General features: G+C 38.7%; 2 protein-coding genes and 1 pseudogene across 4 annotated transcripts; all 3 read right to left on the bottom strand.

Moving 5' to 3' along the window:
* Positions 1–156: 156 nt before the first annotated feature.
* Positions 157–8673, bottom strand: LOC145462962 (stromal membrane-associated protein 1-like). Of its 3 annotated transcripts, none has more exons than XM_081446647.1 (10): positions 8150–8673; positions 7908–8041; positions 7742–7827; positions 6597–6717; positions 5303–5374; positions 4578–4811; positions 3962–4027; positions 3570–3651; positions 2683–2927; positions 157–1992 (listed from the first exon to the last, which is right to left on the bottom strand). In XM_081446647.1, exons 1-10 carry the CDS (start codon positions 8409–8411, stop codon positions 1714–1716), a joined length of 1581 nt encoding a protein of 526 aa, XP_081302773.1. In that variant the 5' UTR covers positions 8412–8673; the 3' UTR covers positions 157–1713. The 3 variants fall into 3 exon arrangements, with proteins under 3 accessions (XP_081302773.1, XP_081302774.1, XP_081302775.1); XM_081446648.1 differs by having other exon boundaries at positions 3570–3648; XM_081446649.1 differs by lacking the exon at positions 3962–4027.
* A 1531-nt stretch (positions 8674–10204) lies between these two features.
* LOC145462963 (protein LTV1 homolog) lies at positions 10205–18002 on the bottom strand. Its single transcript, XM_081446650.1, has 14 exons — positions 17928–18002; positions 17686–17823; positions 17464–17486; positions 16447–16621; positions 15711–15798; positions 15459–15559; positions 14706–14734; positions 14238–14404; positions 13714–13745; positions 13466–13596; positions 12915–13045; positions 11637–11689; positions 10866–11066; positions 10205–10657 (listed from the first exon to the last, which is right to left on the bottom strand). Exons 1-14 carry the CDS (start codon positions 17928–17930, stop codon positions 10550–10552), a joined length of 1380 nt encoding a protein of 459 aa, XP_081302776.1. The 5' UTR covers positions 17931–18002; the 3' UTR covers positions 10205–10549.
* Positions 18003–19649: 1647 nt separating this feature from the next.
* LOC145463480 (uncharacterized) lies at positions 19650–22250 on the bottom strand (annotated as a pseudogene).
* Positions 22251–26086: the final 3836 nt, after the last annotated feature.

Below are 26086 nucleotides of genomic sequence, written 5' to 3'. Positions count from 1 at the left end.
TACACAATTACAAGGTTGTGGTTGTATGACGGTTGACAAACAAATAATCAGATTACATTCACCTACTAATTTACATGTGACAAATTTTGCAAATTCAACCATTCAATCAAATTCAAGAAGATTATGGATAAACCTTAAAAAGAGAAATTCGAAGACTAATCATAACAAACTACATTTATTATCAAAACTGCGCTTAGCTTTCAGTCTTGCCAGAATAAAATTAAAAGAGCCCAAATATAATCATGTACCAATTAATTAATTAAGTGTCAAGTGCCGCAAACTTTTCTTAGGTAATACAGTGAAGAAAAACAATACTTTCAGTAATTTGTATTGAACAGGAATCCAACAAAACAGCAGCTATCTTGTATTTCTGCCTGCATCACAGACAGTGAAGACTGCCGCACTATATCAAGGATTTAGTGACAGATCCTGCCGCATCGCAGGTGACTACACGTACTTCATATGAAATAACATTAAAAAGAAAATAACACTGTCTAATAGTAACTTATTATTCAGTAATGACAAACAAGATTCCAGCACAATAATATTTATTCAGTAATAACTTAAAAAAATGAAAAATAGGTGAAGACACTGAACATAGTACTTGTCAATGACCCTTATGGAATCATGCAGTTGATGAGTAAACAAACATCAAATTTGTTCCTGAAACCAATGCATCTCCAATCTAATTTCTAAAATAAATGATTGAATGAATTTCAACTGAAACTTTTCATGCAACTACTGCCCAGCCAAGAAATTTTCTATCCACCTCCCCTCCCATTCCCATTCAATTACATTGCATATTGGTAATTACTAATTAATTACGTAGAAGTATATATGATGCATTTACACACTGTACATATACACTCTAATGATGTGAAGTTATATGAAATAATTCATATACACTCTAGTTCAGTGACAATGAGGTGATGGTGACAAGCCACCTTTTTGCTACAGAAACTAGTGAGAGTTTTCGCTGCCTAATTGTACAAGTGATGATCTACGGTAGCTGGCAACCTTTACAGGTACAGACTTCAAAATAGTAACATTACTACATAATTAAATTGGAGACAATTACCACACTACTCTCATGTTACTTGTTTCTGCTCAACCTAGCTGAGGCTAATATAAATTTGAAACTCTACCCTACTTTCTTTATGCAAACATTCTCTGGATAGCTTCTATAAGCTCTTAATACCAAAATCAAATTATAAGTAAAAATAATAGTTAACTATTAATAATAATACAATCATAGTTTTAGCAACACTATTTGACTGCGCAGAAATTCAAAAATTTCCACTACAGTGCAAAATACTTCACAACATGCAGGCCATTGTTCCAACATAATGGTTGCAGCATATTTTAAATCTCACAATGGCCTCATCTTGTGGATCCCTGAATTTACCCAATGAAAATGGAAGCACAGTTTTGCTTAAAACTGTTGAAAGGACTGTTTCAGTTCAATCTTATCAGAAGAAATATATTTTTAAATCCAGATTTATCCTTCCAGTGTTAATGAAGTGTTGCAATGCTAGAACATCCCGAAACATCAACGATGGCTTGCACAGGCAGATTACAAGTAGATTAATCACGTTGAAACCGCAGTCTTGTGATAAAAATCACAAGGACAAACCAGCCACCTATTAAAGGTAACCCAATGTACAAGTTTTCTTTGAATTCATAATTATTATTTACATATTGAGAACAACTTCATTATTTCCACAACTGGTGACTGAGAGTTTGGCCTGAACCAGGTACAGCCCCCATGGGGAAATTTCCAAACCCCATATTCCCAGGCACAGGTCCCGTGGTGACATACTGAGGATGTTGCTGCTGTGGAAATGACATGGGCTGCTGCGGCATCCAGCCATTTGCTACTGGTGTCTGAACTGGTCCAAACAAGCTTGTGTTGGCATTGTGCATGTTCACTTGTGGAGGCATTTGCTGTTGTTTGAGCCGCATCTGCTGCATTTGCTGCTGAATCTGGGCAACCTGAACATTAGCAATAGGGAGTTTAAGCAAAACACAACGGGAGTAAGATTGAGATCAGGAATGAGAATAGGAACAGGAACGTCACTAAACAAGAGTTTTGTTGACCAGTCCAGTGGCTGTGCACGTGTGTTATGATTCTTGTACATTATTTCTTTGCCGTTTTTACTAAAACAAGGACCTGAAATGACCAAATTCTGCATAGTCTAGAGAATATGAACCACAACATCCAGTTTTTTTCTTTAATTTTGCTTTTCAATTTTTAATGCTAAGTTACACAATTATCATATTCAGTTTTGGGATAGCTCTGATAGTAATGGACACCAGAATGAGTCAACATTTTTGCACGCTTTGTAGGGTGAATATAAATTCACTTCTTTATCAATTTTGTCCTTGGTTTTGCAGTTGTGGTTGCTTAAACTAAGATAAGATAAGATAACATAAGATAGGGTAAGATAAGATAACTTTATTTATACACGGTTTTTCCATCAGTCAATTAAGTTACTGGACTATCTACCTATCTACCTAACTTCAGTAATGACAACTGATTAAGTATACTGCAAGAATGCCAAGATAGGAAAATCCTCACCACATATAAGCACTAGGTAGCAGCTTGCATTTGAATGATCACAGACAGAAACCCCTTCTGTCACTCAACATTTCAAAGAATGTTCAACACAACTGTATACTTGCCTGTTGCTGTTGTTGTTGTTGTTGCTGCATGAACACCGGTTGACGGGGAGCCCCCATTCCCATAGGCATTCCCTGGGGAGGAACTCCAGCCATCCTGTTGAACATAGCAGGATGTTGGTTGGGGCCAGCCTGTTGCGGCTGCTGTTGCTGATGCTGTTGTGGGGAAATGTACATCCCACCTGGAACGCCATACATCTGAGGCTGACTGCCATGAGTTTTTGGTGCATACAATGCCATTATGCTGTCTGCAGGCAAAATAAATGAAAATATTGAAAATATGAATGTTACTGCAATTGAACTTTTCTTTATGGCTCTGAAACTTTTGACACCTCTTTAATTGTAACTCATCTGACAGTTCATTTGCCCTAAAGAGACCTCCATTATTCAGACACCTCCACAATAAATCATGGACATTCAGCTCGGACTCACTGGTGTTCGGTTAAACTGTACACATGTACAATTATCAGGCTCTACAAAACACTTCCAGTTTTCACTGGCTCCAAAATGGATAATCATGGAGTACAGAAACTTTAGATGAAACGCTTCCCCTCTTCTGCCTTTATAAAATGAGAAGGATTGTGGGTTACCCAACAACACAACACAGTGGCCCTGGCAACCGCTAGTAACCAAACTGCTTGATTCAGAGTGCAAAACACTGACCAAAATGTTGCCGAAGTTCCTTGCAATGTACTTTTTCTCATAAATGGCACTGGTTTTATACACTTCCTTGTTGCTACTCTCTCTTTCCTTCCTGGTCAATAATGTCAGTCCACATCTATTTATTCACACCACAATACACTGTACAAGAAAGCTGTGGGCATTTCTGCCAATTAGCATTTAGTTTTCTGTGATCAGAGACAAATTGATACTGGAGACATTAATCCTACCTTTAGTGGATTTGTTTGTTAATGAATCATCCTTGAGAAGGGATTCCTCATTTGATTCTAGAGGCACTTGGTTGTTGAGCTGCTGCCAGTCAAAGTTGAACAACATTTTGAGCACTAAAGACACTTTGAGGAAATGCTTTAAAAATAGTTATTGTACGAAATTTCTTTGTTCAGACCCTTCAGATATCACACACATGTAGTCTTAAGCATATCAAAACCAAAAGGTGACAATGAAAGTGGTTGTGAAAGTAAAACAACATTCACAGCTTTTGCATCTAACTATTCTAACCTTGCACAAATGCATCATAACTCCCACTTGTGGACAAAAAAAAAGATGATTTAGAAATACATGTAAATGGCATTGGCATAGCATCAAACAGCATCTGAATTACCTGCTGTGGTTCACTAAAGCCAGTGTCAATAATTACGTTCTGTTGGAATGCCCCAAAATCAATCAGCTAAAATGAACATAAATCATGACACAAAAAACATGAACTGAGAACAATGAAATAAATGCACGAACAAATAAGGAGTGCTAGAGACACAGGTGATTAATGCCAACAAAAAAAGAAATGAATCAAAGAAAGGAACTATGCAATCCACAATTACTCTTTATAACTACTGCTCAAGACATCAGTGTCACATACAGTTCACACTCTTTTTTTTATATAGTATATTATTTAATATTTTGGTATTAGCTTGTGGCAAAAATGTTTGGCAGAGATGAATGACAGGCTAAAGGCCAACATCAGATAGGCCTCGGTTTGAATTTCATTTTGCCTGGTATTTTTTTGTCATCTATTTCACAGACTTTGATAAAATGCTGCCCACAGAATACATCTGGAACAAAATTGCTGCACATTACATGTACATGCAGATTCTACTAAAGAGAGAAAATATTCAGAATGTACTAGTACTACCCTACTACTAGCACTACCCTCACACATAAACTGATAATAAATGTAATCGCATATTATATCCAGCCGATAGACAATTTTGAGACATTACCTCATTTTCTAAACCAGTTTTAGCAGGTTGAGAGGCAGGGGGCTGCGCCAGAGAGTTCAATAGTCCAGCAGTTGCTGATGTTGTTGGCACTGGTGCAGATACTGGGGCAGGTGCTGGAGTGTCTAAAGACAACAGATCAACCAGAGCAGCTGGTTTAGCTGGTTTAGCTGGCTCAGGTGCCTTGACTGGGGGAGGGTGGGAATGGGGGCGTGGTTGAGCAGTTGGGAGGAAGATCTGTAAAAAAGAGAAAATGCTGTCAGATGTCAGTTTAACAAACAGATTCCATGTCACCATACATCAATCCAGTAATAGATCACTGATGATATCAAGACGTGGAAAGAATGAGTGTGCCACTGATGTTCTTACCACATTCTGATGACTTCTGTGATCTATTAATGAACAGACATACCACAATATGGAATCTATATATTTTTTGTATCATAAAGAAACAAAAACAATGTTAATGACACCAGCTATATGTCTGTCCCTCGATAGATTAACCAATCAGGATGCAAGAAAAATTTGACTTATATTTTGTATGACAATTATGTGGTATACTTCACTCCTCTGTGAAAGTTAACTAACAAGGTAAATGCCTTCAGAGCCTAAGTCCCACATTAATTTGTCAAAACTACTAATAAAGTTCTGAAAGTAACAACCTTGCAAAATGAATTTTTCTTAAGTTCTCCAATGGTACTGTCATACGTTTAAATCCTGAGACTTACTTTCTTTTCAGCCTCAGTTCTAAGAGGGGTAATGGTGATGTCTTCTTCCTTCTTCTCTCGCTTTTTCTTCGGCTGTTGAAACAGAGAAAAATTATAACAGATTTAAAACATACTCTTGAGATATTTAATTTTTCCACATCATTTTAATTTTTGTAAAAAAAAAAAATGATTTGGAAAACTGCTAGTCCACGTCTTGAATTTCAGTCTGAGCATCACTTGGAATAATCTGAACAGACACTACAACTGGATTTAAAATGAGTATGACATCTGCTGTCTATCTGGGAGCTTCCTCACATAACACTTGAGGCAAACATTTAATAAATGACCACTGAAATAAAATGACTTAACTTACTTCTGTCAGGTCTAAGGCACCATGTACATGTAGAAATTAGAAAATCTGTCATCTTAAGGTTTATAATAAGACAATGCAGGGATTCCAGTCAACGCCAAGTAACTGGGAAACATCTTTGGCAGTTTACCACTCCTCTTATGGTGAAGATGGCTGAAATTGCTTTTTAAACAGAATTGAATCTCTCAAAGATCTGGTTCTAGTGCTCCCTGGCTGACTGTTTATTTCAAGGAGTCATCAAAATCGACCTCAAGATTCGAATGCACTGGGCATTCGCGGGAAAAGTTTCCAGTCGATAGATTTTTTTTTAATTTTTACTGCAGTAAGATAATGAGTTACTTGTGTTAGAAATGCAAAAAAATTGTGGGTCACTGACTTCGTTTCAGGGATAAAGCTTGTGGAAAACTACCCTGATTTTGAAAAATTAGCACAGGTAATTCAGCATGGTCTACAGGGGTTTATAGCTAAAAATATCGAAGGTGAGTCAATAGAGGCACACGATCTTCGTCATATTTTGTAGAAGTGGGTCTGTCGCATAAATAATTCCAAATGTCACCAATGTTTTCCAAAACTTAACCCTTCAAGAGGCATTTGAAACTGTCACACAGATAAACAAAGAGCTAAAAAGAACGGAATTTGATGGTGCATTTTGCAAAAAATTCAAACTTCTAGTCAATAGATTTTCTTCATTTTTTCGCTAAACATGGAAAATCGGTAGAGAAAATGATCCATAACAAAAAAAAAAAAAAAAAAAAAAATAGGGGGCACTGAACGTCCAAGATCATTAAATCCAGGCAAAGCTATAGCAATGGCCATCTGCCCTATCATTGTTCATTTTATCACTTAGCACACGCTCTCCGCACAGAAACAGTTAGCGTGAACATCCTTAAGGCATGTGATCACCCTTTTAAATGGATTGAAAGTATTTAAATCAAAGTTCCTTACCTTGTCAATAGACTTTGTTTCCTTTGTGGCAGCAGTGCTTGTTGGCTTGCTTGGAGGTAATCCATCTTTCTTTAAATACTGTTTACGTTCATATTTGCCTCTGATAAATGCCTCCATGGCTCTGTTGGTAAAAAAAACAACACAAAAAGAAACAAAAACAGCGAGAGAAGCAAAAGGACAGTCATGTCAATCTACTCAAAAATGGATGGATGTTTGTTTGTTTTTTTGTTCCACAAAGCAGCATAAAATGAAAATAGGAGAAATTTGCAATAAATCTTTTTTCAAGAAACCTCAAAAAGATAAGAACTGATCTGTTGTAAGTCAAAAGACAACACTGGATTTACTATGAAAAAGCAACCTAACATTTTAGAGGGATTTTCAAATTGAACAAAATTATCTCAGTTTGTTACAGTGTCAGAAATGTTACCCAGGGTAACCAAACTCCCTCCATAAAATATCCCTTCCCTTGAATGGTCTGCTTTCTACCTGTCGATCATTAAATCAAATTTAATTCTCACTATATAAAATTGTATAGAACCATTGTGTATCCATACCAAGAGGCTGTAACTATAGACTAGGCAATTAATGTTTTTGGATTCTTCAACTACATGTATCTACAACACAGCACTTAAACAGCCATAACTTTGAGAAACGATAGTGAAACGTTATCAGACGATATTGACCGTCAGGTCGAATAATTTACCAACACTGAACGCCAACTAAATGGAATGTACATCTAACGCCTTCTGAGCCACGCATAATCACGTAAACGACTAAGACAACCAGAAATACCGTAAGAACAATATTAAAACATCTCCTGAAATTCAAAAAAACTGTAAAACGACCAGTCCTTTGTAATCACAGCTTGGTGCGTTACGGGAACTGCACTTGGAACATATTTTACGGTTGATGGCTGTGTTCATGTAATTTGTTCACATGTTCAATCAACAGAACTGGTGCACCATTTAGGATTGAAGAACGAATGACTATTTACAAGCTATATAGTGTAAAACTGATTAAATTAAACCTGAGAGAATTAGCCAAACAAGTGAGAAACAATGTGTGACAAACAAGGCACTAAATAGGCTACGCTAACGTGAAAGCACAGAGCTGTATTTGAGTTAACCGGTGTATTTGAATGGTACGAGTCGGTTTGAGGGCGACGGAAATCACTCGGAAGATAACATTCCCAAAACTCCGCAGCTCGCTTATTTCCCCATTTCTGGATACTCTGCATACCAAAGAAAGCAAAACCAGAGTGAGAAGAAAATCAAGACCGGGTTAATCAAAAAAACATACGTTACAACTTACTTCCATCTGCTCGGGAGTCCATGAATCAAGGTTCACGGATTTCACTCTTGAAATATGGACACCCAAGTTTCGATGTATCCCGGCACAGCGGATGCAAAGAAAAACACCCAGATTCCAGGAGGCCCATCGCGGCCCTGTAGTAGGAGAAGCAAGAAAAATCAGCCACCAGGAAGAAGGATTTTTCAGGAAAAAGAGCAAAATCTGTAACGGAAGACGAACGAAGACCATGAATTCCATGTTACCTTTGGCTCCACAATCCGCACAGTATCTATTCTCTTCCTCCTTTAGTAATCCCGATAAAATAGCCTGATTTGAGTTCTGTTTCTGCCCTTTGTCTTTCTGTACTCTAGAAGACATAATCAAAGGCAATGGACGCCGTAAAACGCCACAATCTTCCGAGCGCCCACACAAACAAGATGGCCAACAAAGATGCTTTGCGTAAACCGGCGTTGAGCCCGCGAACATGCCGGCGTGGTCCTTACGTAATAATATTTTTGACGTCATCGTCGCTAGTTTCTATTTTCGTGCATCGTCGACAACATCCGTTATCCGCTCTCTCAGGATGTCTCAGATGCGGAAGTCGGGAAAACAAGTTGTACGTGCGTGAAAAAATTGCTTCGGGGTGCGAGAGCTCTCCCGAGGAGAGTGAGTGGGGTGGGGGTGTTTGCGTTTTTCTTTAAATCCTCCATGCCTTATTTTAGATTAATGAATGACACAGTCGAACCTCCACTACAACCACCTCTCCACAACGGCCACCTTTTTTGGTCCCATGCGGGCAGTCCATATATTCACTCATATTTTTAACTCTCTACAACCGCAACGGCCACTAAAACTCGTCCCAACTGTCAAATACCTCTCGATAACGAACAGTTCATCAACAACGGCTGACGAAAGGTGTATACAAACTCCTCATCGTTTGTTGTAAAAGATCACCGAACTTGATCCGTATCGCGCGCGCAGTTAGTCTCCGTTTCCGTTTAGTTTCTGTTTTATTGATACATTTTGATTTACATATGCTAAAATAAGCATTTCTTAACAAAAAGTGCCCCACCCCCCCCCAAAAAAATAACCAGGTGTCATATTACACCCCCCTACCTCCCATAACGGTCACCTCTTCCAACGGCCACTTTCCTCTGTCCCCGAGGTGGCCGTTGTGGAGAGGTTCGACCGTAAAAGTATTTCCAATGAAACAATAGTAGGGACCTTACGTATATACGACGACGACGGCGTAAAAATTAAGTGTGTTCATATTTTACTTTGGAATTTCGCATTTACTTAGCTCTATTCAGTGTCTGTCGGCATTACATGTAACACTTGCCCTGCTGAAATTGCTACGAATGCGTTCAGTTCCAAATAGAAATACGAAAAGTTAGCCGCTTGTCATTTCACGCTGTTTCGCAGAGGACGGCAAAATGTACCAAGAATTATAACGCACGTGCACAGCCATTGTTCTGCTCATTAAACCTTTTGTTTGGTGACGTTCTCGTTGCCATTGCCATCGTGTTTTGCGTAAGGTCCCTGATATCCAACCGAGACCAGAATAATATTTACTCTCTTTCACAGGGTAACACACCCCGAAAAAGCAACATACAAACGTATTTTTATCATGCCTAATTAGTTGCGTATGCGAAGGACCCTGACCGTGATTGGCTCCAAGAGTGAGCACGTGGGAGCTACAATAGTGTCTTGTCTAGGACCAATTTACGAGCAAAGCCTATCAAAAGACGGTACTTCTTAGTTTTAGCAGATAGTTAGATCGAAAAAATCTTTTTGTCGCAGTGGGAAGTGAGGGGTCATTAGAGATGGAGAGAAGTGATACGAAGAAAATGAAGAGTCCATTACTTTATGTTTGTTATCATCCATGGGTACGAAATAGTCAAAATACAAATAAAGACAAAAATCATCGGGATTCACTTTCATACGTAGATTTCACTTTCACATTTATATTTCATACAAAGAGATATAAACTTGTGAAAATCTAAAAAATGAAATTGAACGTGAACTTACGACCTTCGGATTTTTCATCACAAAGATGATTTCAACACTGCTAGTTTTCATAAAAATATCTTATTGTAACACACTGCACCTTTTCCCAGGACTACCAAAAATGGACAAATCTATTTATACACGTGTCTACAGTTTTGTGACTGAAATAAGAGGGTGCATCAATTTTTTCTACTTATCTTTGGTTACTGCTAGTAGTGTAACTTCAAGGGAAGTGCATGTGTATTTGCGTTTATTTGGCTAAATACATCCTTGGTTGAAGAAACGTCGAACCTCGCAATCTCACCAATAAGAAAGAGGTATTTATTTCGGCCAATCAGATGTAACACAAAAATCAAATGAGCTGTGACCACGTGACTTTTCCTGCGCTTGCCCACCGGATGCAAGTTTCTGCGATTGGCTTAAAGTTAAAGCTTCGGTTAAAGCGCTTAACAGTTCGACAAAGCGCTCGACGCAATCGCGTTTGGAATATTTAACAGGCTTCTACAAGGCTGTTTTGACGTATACGAGTACTGAAGATTCCTGTTAGTGCTTGAAAAATCAGTATCTTGCAGTTCTATCGCGAGCTATTCAGTGACAAGTCGTTATAATATGTACACGATTTTTTATATAAAATTAAAATGATGTTGATGAAGCCATCAGAGCTTTTTCCCTTGTTGTTGTTTAGTGTTCAGTAAAGACTGCTCTTGTCGTTGTTTTTCAGATTTGAAGGCGATCTTGTTGGCTTTCTTTTCCATTCGTCTCACCTGCAACAACAACAAAAACAAAAACAGATAAATTCACCCTTGTAGAGTTTTCAGTGTTTTGTAGCCTGCGTGAACAAACGTTACGCTTCAGCTTCCCGAGAAAGGGAGAAAGGGAAACATTTTGGGAGGAGTGCGTGACGTGAGGAGTGTATGACCAAGTAAGCCCTCCAAAGAAGACTAGGGAATGCTATGCTTCGACTAAACTCACCTTTCTGTCGTTTTTGATCTCCTGTTTCCTGTGTTTCTTCTCTTCTTTTGTTTCGTCTCTGTTCCTGGTCGTGTTGCGAGGTACATGCGTTTGAGTTTCCTCTGCATGCATATCTTCAGTGGCTTTGACAGTCTTGCTGGAATCTCCTTGGGAGAATACACCGAGTGGAATCCCAGCCTTGGATAACTTGATTGGTTTTACCTTAAAAAGAAAAAAAAGACAGATACTCTAAACGGTGCTGTAAAAGTTTCTCTCAGGTCGAAGGGCCATGTGCTAATTTTTAAGTAGTCAGGCATTAGTGACAAGAGCCAATAAATAGACCATATTCGTTTTCTCGGTATTAGACGGAAACTAGCTTACAACTCAGGCTAATGCGTGAAGTCTTTTCAAATGCAAATTTCATTAATCTCTCTTTAATTATATTTTTCGCACGAACCTCCATTGCAAGCTAGTTCCAGTCCAATACGGAGAATACGAATAACCACGACTCGCTGCAGCATGGGAAATACAAACGACAAACAAGGAGCAAACGAGTACCACACGAATCCATACGAGCAACGTACGAACTTATACGAATATGTACGAGTAACAAACGAATTCTTACGAATAAAATACGAACACTTATGAAAAACATACCAATACACTATTTTGCCGAGAAATGATGATGAAAGGTTATTTCACTTTGCTTATAATATATTTTTCGTAATATCTAACCTTGACCTTGAAAAGAAATTTTGCCCAACCCAACAAATCTTTCAAAGTAAGACTTACCTTTGGAGTATCCTTGATCAGTGTAGGATGATTATAAAGGTTTGAATAAGTACCTGATGAATACAATTATTGGACAGGTATTATTATCACTAGACTAACTACACTTTTAGATGTTACATATACCGAAAGCAAAATATTACAATTTTTGCCAATATATAGATCTATAAATAGCGATAAAATTTCTAGTTTAAAATTTGCCAATTAGTATTTTCCTATTTGACCTATATTTATCCACCTATCAAGAGCATACAAAAAATGTAAACGAAAAGAAACTACACTATTTTATAAAAGTACTTTTATCGAGATTTCGTATTATTTTGTCCCAGTTGGTGTTTGGCCCATTTACTGTTCCCTATGTTCGACACAGGAAATACCCTTCTGATCTATATACCATGTTATTTTTCTTCTCAGAGCATGTGTTACCAGCACAACACAAACTACATTGCAGAGCAGAAAAGAAAAAGTCACACTCAGAAGCAACAAAAGAACCTTAAAACAAGGAACTCTGTCACAAGAGCTGTGGCTTATTTACTATCCCACAAGTGTAACGCAAAACCAGTGGAGAAATAACATTGGCCTGCTGACTACTTGTGGATTCGTGGAGTAGTTAATGATTTACATGTATTAGTGGAACAGACCATTATTTTTTCGAGGGGTTTGGGCAATTTCCAAAAAAATTCCTGCCACTGAACAGCAAAAACAGCTGAAAAAGGAATCATACAAGGGGAGTGATGGGGAAAAAATCGAGCAGTGCTTTCTACTATCCAGGTCCTATTTGTGGTGTTAAAAATACCAATACATTCTTGCACAAGTTATTTCCCACCAAAACACTCATACACAAACTAAAGGTGAGGAGAAAAAATTCAAGCCCAAGAAATTGCTCAACACCACCCCCAACCCCCTCCTCCTCCTCCTCAATACTTAATTGTGTGTCCCTTAGTGTTGGAGCTTGTGTAATTACTCTCTTATCAGGTTTCCATAATAAGCCCAATTCTCTGATGGGCCAAGGTCACCCACTGTTGCCTTAAAATACACAGCAGGAAGACAACGGCTTCACATTGAAATCCTGTTCCATCAAAACTCCATGGCATTGTATTAAAAAGCCACCAAAAAATCCATAAAATTTCAACCTTTTGCTATTTGTAAACTGTTTCTCACCAAAAAATATTCTTCCTTACATACATGTAATTTTTTAATTTTACAACAAGTCATAACTTTCTAAAAGAACTGAACTTTTTTTAATTACCCTTCTGATACTCCTTCCATCAAAACACTCACTTAAAATTGATTCACAGTCCCATTTTTCCTTAGGTTCTTCTGTGATTTTGATCAATTCATCTGGTGAGTTGTCACTGTCATCATCATTATCACACTTCATGCCAGCTTCATTCTCTTTCATCTTGGGCAAGCTAAGATACACGTTTAAAAATTCCATAAATAACCACAACACTGGTAAGGTGGACTGATTTCAAGTTAAATTTCACATGTAACAAAAGTGACAAGTGATAAACTAGCATTAGTGGTTTTTTGTAATGTAGATTTGTTGGGGCAGGAAGGCCTCTTGGTTAGTGTTCTGGACTTTCGATCAAGCAGCTAAGATTCAAGCCCTGGCCAGAGTCAATGTGTTGTGCTCTTAGTTAAGACAAGTCACTCTCTGAGTGCCTCTCTCCACCCAGGTGTATAAATAGGTACAGACAAATTCAATGCTGGATACAACACTACAATAGACTAGCTTCCGTTCCTTGGTGGGAGTGGAAACACTCCTAATCACTTTTACTAATAAACTGGAGGTACATGTAGAAATCAGATCAAACTAATCCAAAGCTTACTCTTGATTTTGTTGGCTTTCAATAAATTCGTCAGCTAATGCATTAAGTCGCTCACTGTCTGGGCCAACAGTCCCCTCTAATTCTTCATGGTCAAGTGCTCCAATTTCATCTTCATCGTACTCTTCCATTACCTAAGGATTCAAATTTACAGAAGGAGGGTGAGTGCAGTCCTAACTCCTAAGCACAGTGGTCACAAAAAAATGCATCACTACTTTTAATTATCATGTTAATACAACAGTAACACATACCTTCTCAAATCTATCGTCAATAAGTTTCAGACCTAAACAAGGAAAAAAAAAGTAATATTGTCATGGTGGAAGAAAACATCTGAGTTAAAATGGCAAATTCCAGGGATTTCATTAATGATCAAGGACCAGGCAATTGACCAACTAAAAGAACGATTTTGCCTGCCTGGTTTGACTATCTAGAGGAAAGTTTTTTTTATAAAAGACTACTAACTCTAAAATTAACAGGACATTAATCCAACTGGAACAAAGAAAATCTTTTATCTCAGGAGGATTTTCTTGTCCCAGTCAATCAACAATTCTTGTTTCCTTTCCAGGTGCAATAGCTGCAGGGGATTTCACTATTGCTACACAGCACCTTCACGTATGTACAGCATAACACTCATGCTGGCTTTATATCAGTGTCATTTGCTTTCAGTCTTGCAAGTCTAATAAGCATAACATGATCACCTTATCTATTCACTGAAAAGCTGCAAAAAGTTTTATTTCTTGAAGCATAAAAATTATTTGCTTCTTGCTATTCCAACCTTCATTCCTTCTCAGGATGGATGACGTCATGGAATAGTTTGTAAATCTTGACTTTGTTTCTTCTTCCTCAAAGAATGACATTCCATCATCAGACTCTTCCGCTTCATCTGAAGGGAACAGATCATCGTCCTCATCATCATCATCACTCCTGATTAAGTCGTCATCACTGTGCATAATAAAATGATACGTGAATGATTATCAAGGTTTATTCAGCTGGTAGACCTGTACTAAAAAAAATAATTTCCTTTTTGAATTTAATCCAAAAGCTCAAGCAGCCATGTTCACACCACTTGGAAAAATATTTATGCTACAAAAAGGTAAGAAAAGTGCTATTTCAGCCACATGGAGCTGAAAAGTAGGCACATGCATAGAAAGCTCAGTCTTTTCTACACTGCGGAAATGACAACAGTGTTACATCTGGTGAAGGGTTTACAACAAATAATATATTAAATATGCAATGTTTTTACCTTTCATATTCTGAACCTTCTTTGTTTGCCTGTAAGATTGTTAAAGATGGACAAAAACAGTTTGATGACAAGTAAATATTTTGAAAGAAATATAACTAAATTTATATCTTTCAAAAATATCCTTGTATTGCATAAAGAAACCAAAAGTGTGCACCAGGTTCTGTAGCAAGAAGCGATTAAGAGTATTTGTTTAGCTACTCCCCTTCCCAACACAATGACCCTGGCCAGGGCTTGAACACAGACTGCTTCATCCAGTCAAATCCAGCACACTAACCATGAGACCAGCATGCCCCCCAAGGCTTAACTGGTAAATGTACATGTACTATAATCCTTGCAAAATAGAAGGGATGGTGAATGGTAAATGCAAGTTTTCGCAAGCAGGCAAGACTAAGTTTTTCTTTACAAGCCCGAGACATTTTCATTTCTTCAATTGTGACACTGGTCAATACTTCACAAAGACTAAATTTTAATTGCATGCTCAAGGCATTCAGATTCTAAGATGTTCAGACATCAGCTATACTTTAAAAAAACAAACAAACCAACTGGTACTCTGAGACTTTCTGGCCTTGCTAAAAATCGAGACTGTGAGACAGCTTTGTGAAAAAATAGAGACTACAAGATGCACATAGCCACTTAAAAACACGACTGTGAAAGCTGTGAATATTGTCAAGCATTTTGCAGCACTCATGGTTCTTGAAAGACCATTCGCCACCCCTAATAGATAATGTCTCCAGAGACAGATTTATCCAGTACCTTTAAAATAAAGTCATCATCTAGAATGTTATCAGGATCGTCCAGATCAAGTGCATCATCCAAAGCTGCGACTATATCAGGATCCAAGTCTGGACGAGGTCCTATAATTTCAAATCAACCATGATAATCATATCAGATAAAACAATACAATGCAAAGTACTGAGTACAAAATCAAATTTAAGGCAAATGTTTGAAATATTTACATCACGCATAATGCATAGTAGCAAAGAACAGTGTAAAGTATTTTGTCACCTGACGTTGGAGCAGCAAGGTTAAGCAAGCCTTCATCTTGTTCATATGTCGATGCAAATGCCTCACTTGGTAACTTTACACTACCAAACTACGAATTGAACCCAAAATTAAACAAATGTAGAACAAAGGAATCATGTTTCTAAGACCACCTCTGGCTGTAACATTGAGGTGGTTCTCTAGAGAAAATCAAGTATTCCAAATGTATAAGATCAATGGGCATAACTGGGTGGCGGAGGTTTTAGTGGCATACTTTCAATGATAAATCAACGAAATATCTTTCAGCTTAGAGAAGAGGTGTCAACAATCTAGTCCGGAATTTTCATGTTCATTGATTTCTTCTGATTTGACATCTAGGATATCCTGTGGTGGTATGCATTTAGCAATAAGTATATATAATGATTATTACATGTAAATATACACTGTGAGTGGATTTCAAGTTTTGCAAATCAGATGAAGCTTGCAAGAAATAACAAATCTCCAGTGGAGATAGTAGTAAATAGCTGACCCGGGTGTAAAGTAACAGAATAGCCCTGGTAGCCAAACAGTTCATTGACAAATAGATTTGTGCAAACTCAAATCTAATAAGAAGAAAATGATCTCAATAAGCAGAAAAAATGGGCATATGTCCAAACAAACTGCGAGTGCTTATTATCAGGAGAGGTGTTTTATCATCCTTGTACAGCAAAGAGACTAGACCTACATAAGGTCTACATAATCTTATTATTTCTACTATTACCTCCAAATGATCTGAAGGCAATGGCTTTTTGGCCTCTATGACAGTAACATTTTCTGGTAAGGGTTCCAGCGACATATTTGTGCGAGGCTTGACATGTTGTAAGTAGTCATAGTCATCGTCAAAGAAAATGCCATGTTGTTCCTCCTCTTCCTTCTTTCTTCGTTTGTCACTGGCACTAGAATCAGAATTTCCTGATATTCTTATTTACATTCATGAATCAGTTTAACCCTCTTAAAATTCAGATTTAAAGACATTTTAAATTTCAAAAGATACTAGCCTTAACTACAGACCAAGAATCATTACAAACCTGGCATAGCCAATTGAACCCAATTGAACTGAATTTCAATCCACCTTAATCGAACTCAATTGAACTCAATCCATGACTTGAGTTCAACTGAATTCAGCAATCAACAATATTATTATTATTAATCAAACAAAATCAAACTCACCCAAAAATACTTGGACAATCAAACTCAATCATATGTTTAATTTCCAAACTCTTGATTTTCGTAAAACTGGTGTTGAAAATCAATAACAAGTTTTTCAAGGCTCATCACTTCAGTAGAACACTTTTTTGTGTGTGTTTTTGAGACTGCATAACATGATCTTTGTTCATGCACATTTATTCACCAAACACAATGGAATGTAATCGATTAGATTATGTTTGATTGATTTCGGTGGCCAAACTCAGTCAGAACTTAGTCAAACACAATCTAATGGATCAGGTTGGATTGGGTTCAATTTGTTTGATTGACTTCGATTGGTTTAGAATTCGAAGTCACACAAAGTTTGGTGTTCAATTTGGTTCAACTGCTAAACTCAATCGAACTTAGTTGAACTCAGTCCGAAAATTGAGTTTGATTGGCTTCAATTGAATTCAATTTCCAAACATTCGATTGACTATGCCAGGTTACAAAGGATGTTGTTTCACAGTAAATAGGTTTTGCACATTTCACCGCCAACATGACGAGAGGGAGAAGGAATTATACTTGAAAAAAGAAAAAAAAATACACTTACACAGACTCAGTTTCATTTGCACCCTAAAAGTGAGAAAAACAAACAGAAGCAATAAACTGCTGAGAAGGATCAAAATAATACAAGAAATCGTTTTCTAAAATTACGGCCCATGGAATTATCAAGGCCAAAACTTATTGGCCCTAAGCGGCGGTATCTCACGTTCGTTTTCATAGCTTTCACATCAAAATGACGCAAGTAGAACATTTGCTGCGTAGACTATACCTGACTGCCGGAATCTACCGGTAACAAGACATGTTTCGAACTCTCTTCATCAGCTTGTAAAGGGTCCTTCTGACTCCGATGAACTAGCTGGAAGCTGTGAGCACTCTTCTTGTCAATAAACTGCTTCTTTTTCTTTCCCTGTAAAAGTCATATCGGCATTTCATTATTTATCGTGACATTTATCACCTAGAAAATTATCCTTCAAACAGGAAAGGCGAAAACAACTTTAAAAAGCCGCTTACCATTTCTAAGCGTTCCCTCACGTGTTCTCCATCATGACCGCCATGTTTGTTCTTGTGCAAGAAATTGCGCCTGCAGTATCCTCACGTTCAACATAACGTCAGATACTTCATATATGATAACTATTCAATTCCGTATTGTTGGTCGGGTTATCAAAGTCCTCAAAGGTACAGAAGAGAAATCGGCCCAGCGCTTGAGAAAGCTGCAACGAATTCATGCGAAGAAGCTTTGTAAGTCAAGAAAGGTGACTAGAGGAAGGGTGAAGCCGTGCAAGACTTATCATAGATATTTGTGTCGACTCAAAAAGCTAAGAAGGTCACAATAGCCTAACAGGTGGCTTTATCAACTCTACACAGACACAGTGCTGATTTGATTTTCAGTCATTATAATCTCTATTATTATTGAATGTTGTGATTTCTTCCATTTGATTTCTTTGCTTGTTGTCTGATTGATTGATTTGCTTGAATGATTTCACCAACAGGCAGTTGTTTATGGCAGTTGTTTATTTTTAGTATTTTTTCAGTAAGCTTATTTTATCGCAATTGTGATTAATATTTTTCAAAGATTTTCGTATTTTTTGATTAGTATTTGAAAATTAGCATTTCAACTTAGTACACGACCCCATAGGAGACAGCTTTAATTTCTTATCATGTATAAATGAAATGTATTCTATTGCACTGAATGTTTTGTTTGCCTTTGTTTTAATATTTGCTTTATGGGTAAAAGCAGATTATATTGTACTCTGAACTGGCAGGGAATGCAAAAATAATATTCCTCTACACGTAGCCTGCGAACGCAGACGCATTTCCGGCTGTCGCTTGCCTCCGCCGAAAAATAACGTCTGCGAACCCGAGCTAGGAAAGGATCTCTGTGAGGTAATGACTTTTAGTTTCTCTTTGGCCAATCAGATTCCATGATAGAATGAAACTCGAGTGCTCCTACCAGCGAATACCTCGCGCAGTAGTTCTGGGCCCATTTGAACTAAACTGTAATTGGCTTGGAATTTCTACGTCACAGAAATCATTTCCTGGCTCTGATTCGCAGACCTTATTTTTCGGCGGGGACAAGCGACAGCCGGAAATACGTCTGTGTTCGCAGGCTACTCTAAACCACCCTATCGAACTGTTCGGTAATCGACCTTAATCAAAGCTATAATAAAATTCTCGAACGTGATTGGCTATCAGCAGCCCGATTTGAGCATTAATTGGACAGTGTACGCGTCATGCTTGTAATTGGACAGTACGCGCCATTTTGCGCGCGATGTTGCGGTGCACTTTGTTGAGTAAACTGCTGGGTTTTTCAGCATTCATAACGACGTTTTAACTGAAATCGTTCAGCGCTCAATCGATGGTTTGTTCGTTTCTCGAATTTTGTCATAGTTTTGATTAATTGGTAACAGGACATCGTGTCGTCCAATTCAGTCTGTAATCATACTCGTAATTAACAAATCAGACTCCCGCTTCGCGGTCGTCCGATTTTGTTAATCACTCGCATGATTACAGACCGAATTGGACTCCACTCAGTCCTATTACCATTATTAATCGTATCTATAACAAATTTCGGAATTAAAAATGTCTTTTCGAAAGTCCGTTTGAGCAAAAACGTCTGTAGCGCTTTTCAGAAGTTTTGAAAACTGTAGAAAACATTGCGAAGGAAGCCCATTAAAGCGCTCGTAATTGACGTGAAAATCACGTCACGTCATTGCTTAGTGAAGTGAACATTATTCAATCTACATCACTATCTTCCAAGTCATCTTCTGAGTCATTCTTTGAGTCACTCAGGAGTTGCACAGCTGCAGTATGTGGGTTGCAACATGATTCGTCCGCCATGCACGAGCACGCTTCAGTGCAGGAGAGGCCTGTACTTGAACAGGAGCAGTTACCTCGACAGTACGATTTCCTGCACCTGCAGGTAGTTAGCTCCACAAGGCTCCTCGGCGCAGGCTCCTTCGTCATGTACACAGGTCTCAAGCATCCGTCTTCTAGTTCCCACCCGTGCTCTTCGGGACTGTCCAAATCCTGCATTCCAACGAGCGAGCTTCTCCAGCTGTAAACCAAGTGGCATGATCGATTTAGGTGCAGCTTTAAGCGGTCTGACGTTGGTGGCAGCATTTCGTTATTGGTCTTTCGCTGGCATAACATCAATTATCGTAACTCATCTGTGGTGCTGGTGCTCCTTCTTGTAACAGGATATAGGTCACAAATGAAAGCTTCGATACTAGTTGCCGTCATCTCATCCAAGTCTTGCTGCCGACCAAACAAACCAAGAGTCGTCTAGTGAGAAATGCTTTGTTTAAGGACCTTCCAAGCATTCTTCTTTCCGATCCCGGCTATGTTGCTCGTTGAGTAACACCCATTGAGGGCATGGAATGCTGGCAGAGACTGACAGATTCTATTTCCTAGGCTTCGTTGGGTAGTGTGCACTGGGATATAACGCTGACGGTCTCTGACACCTGTACGGAACCATAATTCTTCACAACCGATGTTGGTAAAGTGGGCTATACAGAGAATGAGGACGTCTGTATCAGATGACTGTACCACTACTGTTGCGGCAGGCGACTGTTGCACAGCAAAGGCAGCATGCAAGATCATCCGTGTATCCGCCTCCTCGTGATTCGACTTAAGATCCTCAACAGCTTCAATGGGACATGACCGAGTGATGCTGACTGCCTTTTCGCCATCTAAAAATCCTCCTCCAATGATCAGTCGCTTTCCCTGTGGCAGCCTTTCTTGCCCAAGCTTGCAAAATGATAACGTCAAGAAGTCACATAGGTTGATTTTGTTTTGGGGTTCTGAATGTACTTTGTCCGTTGCTTGGGTACTGGCGAAGAAGAGCAGGTTAACTGCACTCAGTCAAGAGCAGTGGACGCTCCTCTTCTTCAACGCTCCCCAGCTTTGATTGAAGTTGGCCAATACTGATCGAACACGAGGTGGACAGCCACGCAATTGATGGTGTTAAGTGGCGCTGTGATGATGCTGAAGTACTTGGAGGATAGCTCGCCAATTGTACTTGCTCCGCTAGACTTGTGCATCTGGATCATCTGGACCATGCCGTCGAAGATATACACTACGTATTGTAGCTCAACTGGAAGTCTTGGTGGAGTAGTGATTCCGTCCTCCACAATAGATGTCATGACACTCTTCGTAGTCTTCCTTAGGCTACCATCTTGATGGAATAGTGAGTACGGAACTGGAGATAACTCACAGGATAGGACTTCTCTAAGATTAATCTGCCGTGCGTTGGCTGCGATAGGGAGCCTCCCGAATAACTCTCTGTCAGCTTTCACCGTGATCAGCTTTTCATTGGCTGCTTTCAGGCGAACTTTCCGGGATGTTGTCTCAAAAGTCTTCACTTTAAGACTAGCAACAGGATCCCACTGAGAAGCTGATTGCATTGTTGTTGACTCGTTTCTCGATAAACGTTGATATTTGCTCTCTTCTTTTCATGGTGGAAGCAACCAAAGCATCGGCCGCGTCACTAGGCAAGAGTACACCAGTAGCGAAATTAAGAAGATCTGTCGTATCCGAGGAGAAGAGATCTGCCATCAAACCACTCGTGAAACATGTCAGGAGCCTCTGGGCGTCGTGCTCGACTCGTTTCACTCCCTTCGTTGCCGCTTCCTTGTAGGCGGTGTGATCGCTGGTTTGTAAGTCATACATCTGCTTCAGAGCTGCGGTGATGCTTGCACGCTCGTGGACTGTCAGGAACCATCTGCTTAGGGCTGCCGGGCTCTGAGATATGCCAATGATGCCTCCCTTTGACTTAGAGTCAGCATTTATAGATTGTTTTAAGGCCATACCTGTCCATACTTGCGCAAAAGGTTGACTTGAGCGGCTAACAGCATGCCCACCGGACATAAATTCCTGGTGAACGCGTGGGTGTGCTGCCTCTAGGTTATTCATATTTGCTAGATAGATTGGCAGCCATCTCGAGTAGTTGGGGCGATCCATGGCAAAGAAGTGAGGTAGCATGGCTGCCGCTGCGGTGAGATGTAGGCTCCAATCAGCCGTTCTTTCCGTCTTGATAAACTGCAGAAGAATGTTCACCAAGGACAACTACTCCTCCCAGAACGCGAACATCTACGATGTAGCTCGACTAGACGACGTGAACTCTTCTAACAAGGCAAAGACCTCAAAGAGATCATCTTCAAGCTGATGGACAGTCTTACCCACATCTTTCTTCTTCTCAAAGACAGCGACACACGCTTTAATCCTGTTCACGAGATGTTCTTCGTCTAGAGTTATCTGCCCGCCATACTTGCTCTGGTACCAGAGAAGAAATGCACGCCTCTTCAATACGTCTGAGGCGAATAATTTGACTAAGACGAATAATTAACAATTATTCCATGAAACCGCGTTGGATATGAAGTGATAAATAACCAACGAGCGCGTAGCGCGAGTTGGTTATGATCACTTCATATCCAACAAGGTCGAATGGAATAATTGTTTTAGTATATTCTTAATCGGGTTTTTGCCGCCGATTTTTATTTCAACAATTTTACAGAGCGGAAAATTTTTAAACTTGGCGCACTGTTTTCCATATAAGGTAAAACTCCGACTAATGGCTCATAGTCGGAGTTTTTGAGCCAATCAGAGAGCTAGAAATGCAATAGTCGGAGCTGAGAATATACTAATACGTCTTAGATGAATAATGCGTCAAAGACGAAAAATACGTCTAAGACGAATAATACGTCTAACACGAATAATACGTCTGAAGAATAATACGTCTAGGACGAATAATGGCTGTTTTTATACTAAAGACGCATTATCCGTCTGGACGAACTTGGGCAAACATTTGTAGTTCGTCTGGTTATGCGTCTCTAGTATAAAGACGGGCACAAGACGTATTATGCGTCTAGACGAACTATCTTTCGTAACGCGTCGTTCAAGACGCATTTCGAAGGATAGTTCGTCCAGACGCATAATACGTCTTGTGCCCGTCTTTATACTTGAGACACATAACCAGACGAACTACAAATGTTTGCCCAAGTTCGTTCAGACGGATAATGCGTCTTCAGTATAAAAACGGCCATTAAATTTGGCTAAGACTTATTATTTGTCTCAGACGCACATAAGACGTATAATTTGTGTCATCGTATAATTGGGCTAATATGTATAATTCGTCTAAGACGAACAATTCGACTCAGACGAATAATCCCTCCCAGACGTATAATTCGTCTAAAACTTATAATTCGTCTTAGACGCTTAAATCGACTAAGACATATAATTTGTCTCAGACGAATGATCCTTCTCAGACTTATAATTCGTTTAAGGCGTATAATTCGTCTAAGATGTATAGTTAGTCGCAGACGTATAATTCCTCTAAAACGTGTATTTCGTTTAAGACGTCTCATTCGTCTAAGACGTATAACTTGTCTTACACGAATATATAATCCGTCTCAGACGTATTATGCGTCTAAAACGTGCAATACGTCTAAGACGTATAATTCGTCTCCGACGTATATTTCGTGCCAGATGAATGATTCCTCTGAGACGTATAATTCGTCTCAGAAGCATAACTTGGCTCAGACAAATAATTCGACTCAGACGTAAAGATTATCTAAGACGTATAATTCATCTGAGACAAATAATTCGTCTCCGACGTATAGTTTGTCTCTACGTATAATACGGCTACCATGTATAATTCGTTCTAAGGCCTATAATTCGTTTAGGACGTACAGTTCCTCAAAGACGTATAATACGTCTAAGCCGTAAATTTCGTCTTAGTCGTCAATTTCGTCTCAGTCGTCAATTTCGTCTAAGCGTAAATTCCGTCTAAGACAGAAATTTCGTATACGACGCAAATTTCGTCTCAGTCGTAAATTTCGTGTTAGTCGTAAATTTCATCTCATCCGTAAATTTCGTCTTAGACGTAAATTTCTACACAGTCGTAAATTTCGCGTAAGCCCCAAATTTCGTCTAAGACGTAAATTTCGTCTCTTTCGTCAATTTTGTCTAAGAGGTAAATTTTGTCTCTTTTGTTAATTTCGTTTTCGATGTAACTCTGGTCTTAGTCGTAAATTTCGTCTCAGCCGTAACTTTCGCCTAAGACGTAAATTTCGTTTCAGATGTAAATTTCGTCTTAGTCGCAAATTTTGGTCTCAGCCGTAAATTTCGTCTCAGCCGTAAAATTTCGTTTAAAACGTAAATTTCGTCTAAAACGTAGTTTCGTCTCAGTCGCAAATTTCGTCTCAGTCGTAAATTTCGTCTGAGCCGTAAATTTCGTCTAAGACGTAAATTTCTTCACAGTCCTAAATTTCGTCTAAACCCTAAATTTCGTCTAAGACGTAAATTTCGTCTAAGACGTAAATTTCGTCTTAGTCGTAAATTTCGTCTCAGTCGTAAATTTAGTCTAAGCCTTAAATGTCGCCTTAGTCGTAAATTTTGTCCCAGTCGTGAACTTCCCCTAAGCTGTAAATTTTTTCTCAGTCCTTAATTTCGCCTTAGCCGTAAATTTCGTCTCAGTCCTAAATTTCGTCTAGACGGTAAATTTCGTCTAAGACGTAAATTTCGTCTAAGACGTAAATTTTGTCTTAGTCGTAAATTTCATCTCAGTCGTAAATTTCATCTAACCCGTACTCTTCGTCTTAAAGGCAAATTTCGTCTAAGACGTAAATTACGTCTTAGTCGTAAATTATGTCTAAGACGTACATTTCCTCTTAGTCGTAAATTTCCTCTAAGGCGTAAATTTCGTCTGTTTCGTCAATTTTGTTGAAGAGGTAAATTTTGTCTCTTTGGTAAATTTCCTCTTACGCGTCAATTTCGTCTAATACGTAAATTTCGTCTCAGTAGTAAATTTCGTCTAGGCCGTAAATTTCGTGCACAACGTAAATTTCATTTCAATCACAAATTTCGTCTAAGCCGTAATATTCGTGTCAGTCGAACATTTCGTCGCAGTCGTAAAATTTCCTCTAAACCGTAAATTTCATCTAAGACGTAAATTTTGTCTCAGTCGTAAAGTTCGTCTAAGCCGTAAATTTAGTGCCAGTCGTAAACTTCGTCTAATCCGTAACTTTCGTCTAGGACGTAAATTTCTACACAGTCGTTAATTTCGTCTAAGCCCTAAATTTTATCTAACACGTAAATTTCGTCTTAGTCGTAAATTTCGTCTCAGTCGTAAATTTCTTCTAAGCCGTAAATTTCGTCTTAGTCGTAAATTTTGTCCCAGTCGTAAATTTCGTCTAAGCCGTAAATTTCTTCTCAATCCTAAATTTCGTCTTAGCCGTAAATTTCGTCTCAGTCCTAAATTTCGTCTAGACCGTAAATTTCGTCGAAGTAAATTTCGTCTCAGTCGTAAATTTCGTCTCAGTCGTAAGTTTCGTCTAAACCGTAACTTTCGTCTAACACTTAAATTTCCTTACAATCGTTAATTTTGTCTAAGACTTAAATTTCGTCTAAGACATAAATTTCGTCTCAGCCGTAAATTTCGTCTAGCCCGTGATTTTCGTGTAGAAGGTAAATTTCGTCTCAGTTGTAACTTTCGTCTGAGCCGTAAATTTCGTGTCAGTCATAAATTTAGTCTAACCCGTAAATTTCGTCTAAGAGGCAAATTTCGTCATACACCTAAATTTCCTCTAAGACGAAAATTTCGTCTTAGCCATAAATTTCATCTCAGTGGTAAATTTCGTTCAAGCCCTAAATTTCGTCTTAGTCGTAAATCTGTCCCAGTCGTAAACTTCGCCTAAGCCGTAAATTTCGTCTCAGTCCTAAATTTCGTCCTAGCCCTAAATTTCGTCTCAGTTGCAAATTTCGTCTAAACCGTAAATTTCGTCTAACACGTTGTTGAAGACCTAAATGTAATAACTGACCTTAAATGTAATAAACTCCTAAATGTAATAACATTTGGCCTTAAATGTAATAAACTCCTAAATGTAATAACATTTGGCCTTAAATGTAATAACACCTAAGTGTGACAACATTTGGACTTAAATGAGATAGTTTATAATCACGTCATCATTGACGTCATCAAAGGCGTCATTAATCAACTCACTGTTATTGCATAAACCACGTGATCTGTTACACCATCTGTCATCTCATTAAAAGGGTTCTTTTATCGCAACGAGTAACATGTGTTTTCGGGTTTGTCACCTGACTGATGACGTCGCGCTTTTTCAGACAGATATCAATTAAGTGTCTGGACATCCAATGTACATTTGTGATCT

This window comes from Orbicella franksi, chromosome 12, assembly GCF_964199315.1.
Source record: "Orbicella franksi chromosome 12, jaOrbFran1.1, whole genome shotgun sequence".
Taxonomy (NCBI): Eukaryota; Metazoa; Cnidaria; class Anthozoa; order Scleractinia; family Merulinidae; genus Orbicella; species Orbicella franksi.
Note: the sequence above shows the minus strand (reverse complement) of the source record. Positions and strands in the feature narration are given on the sequence as shown.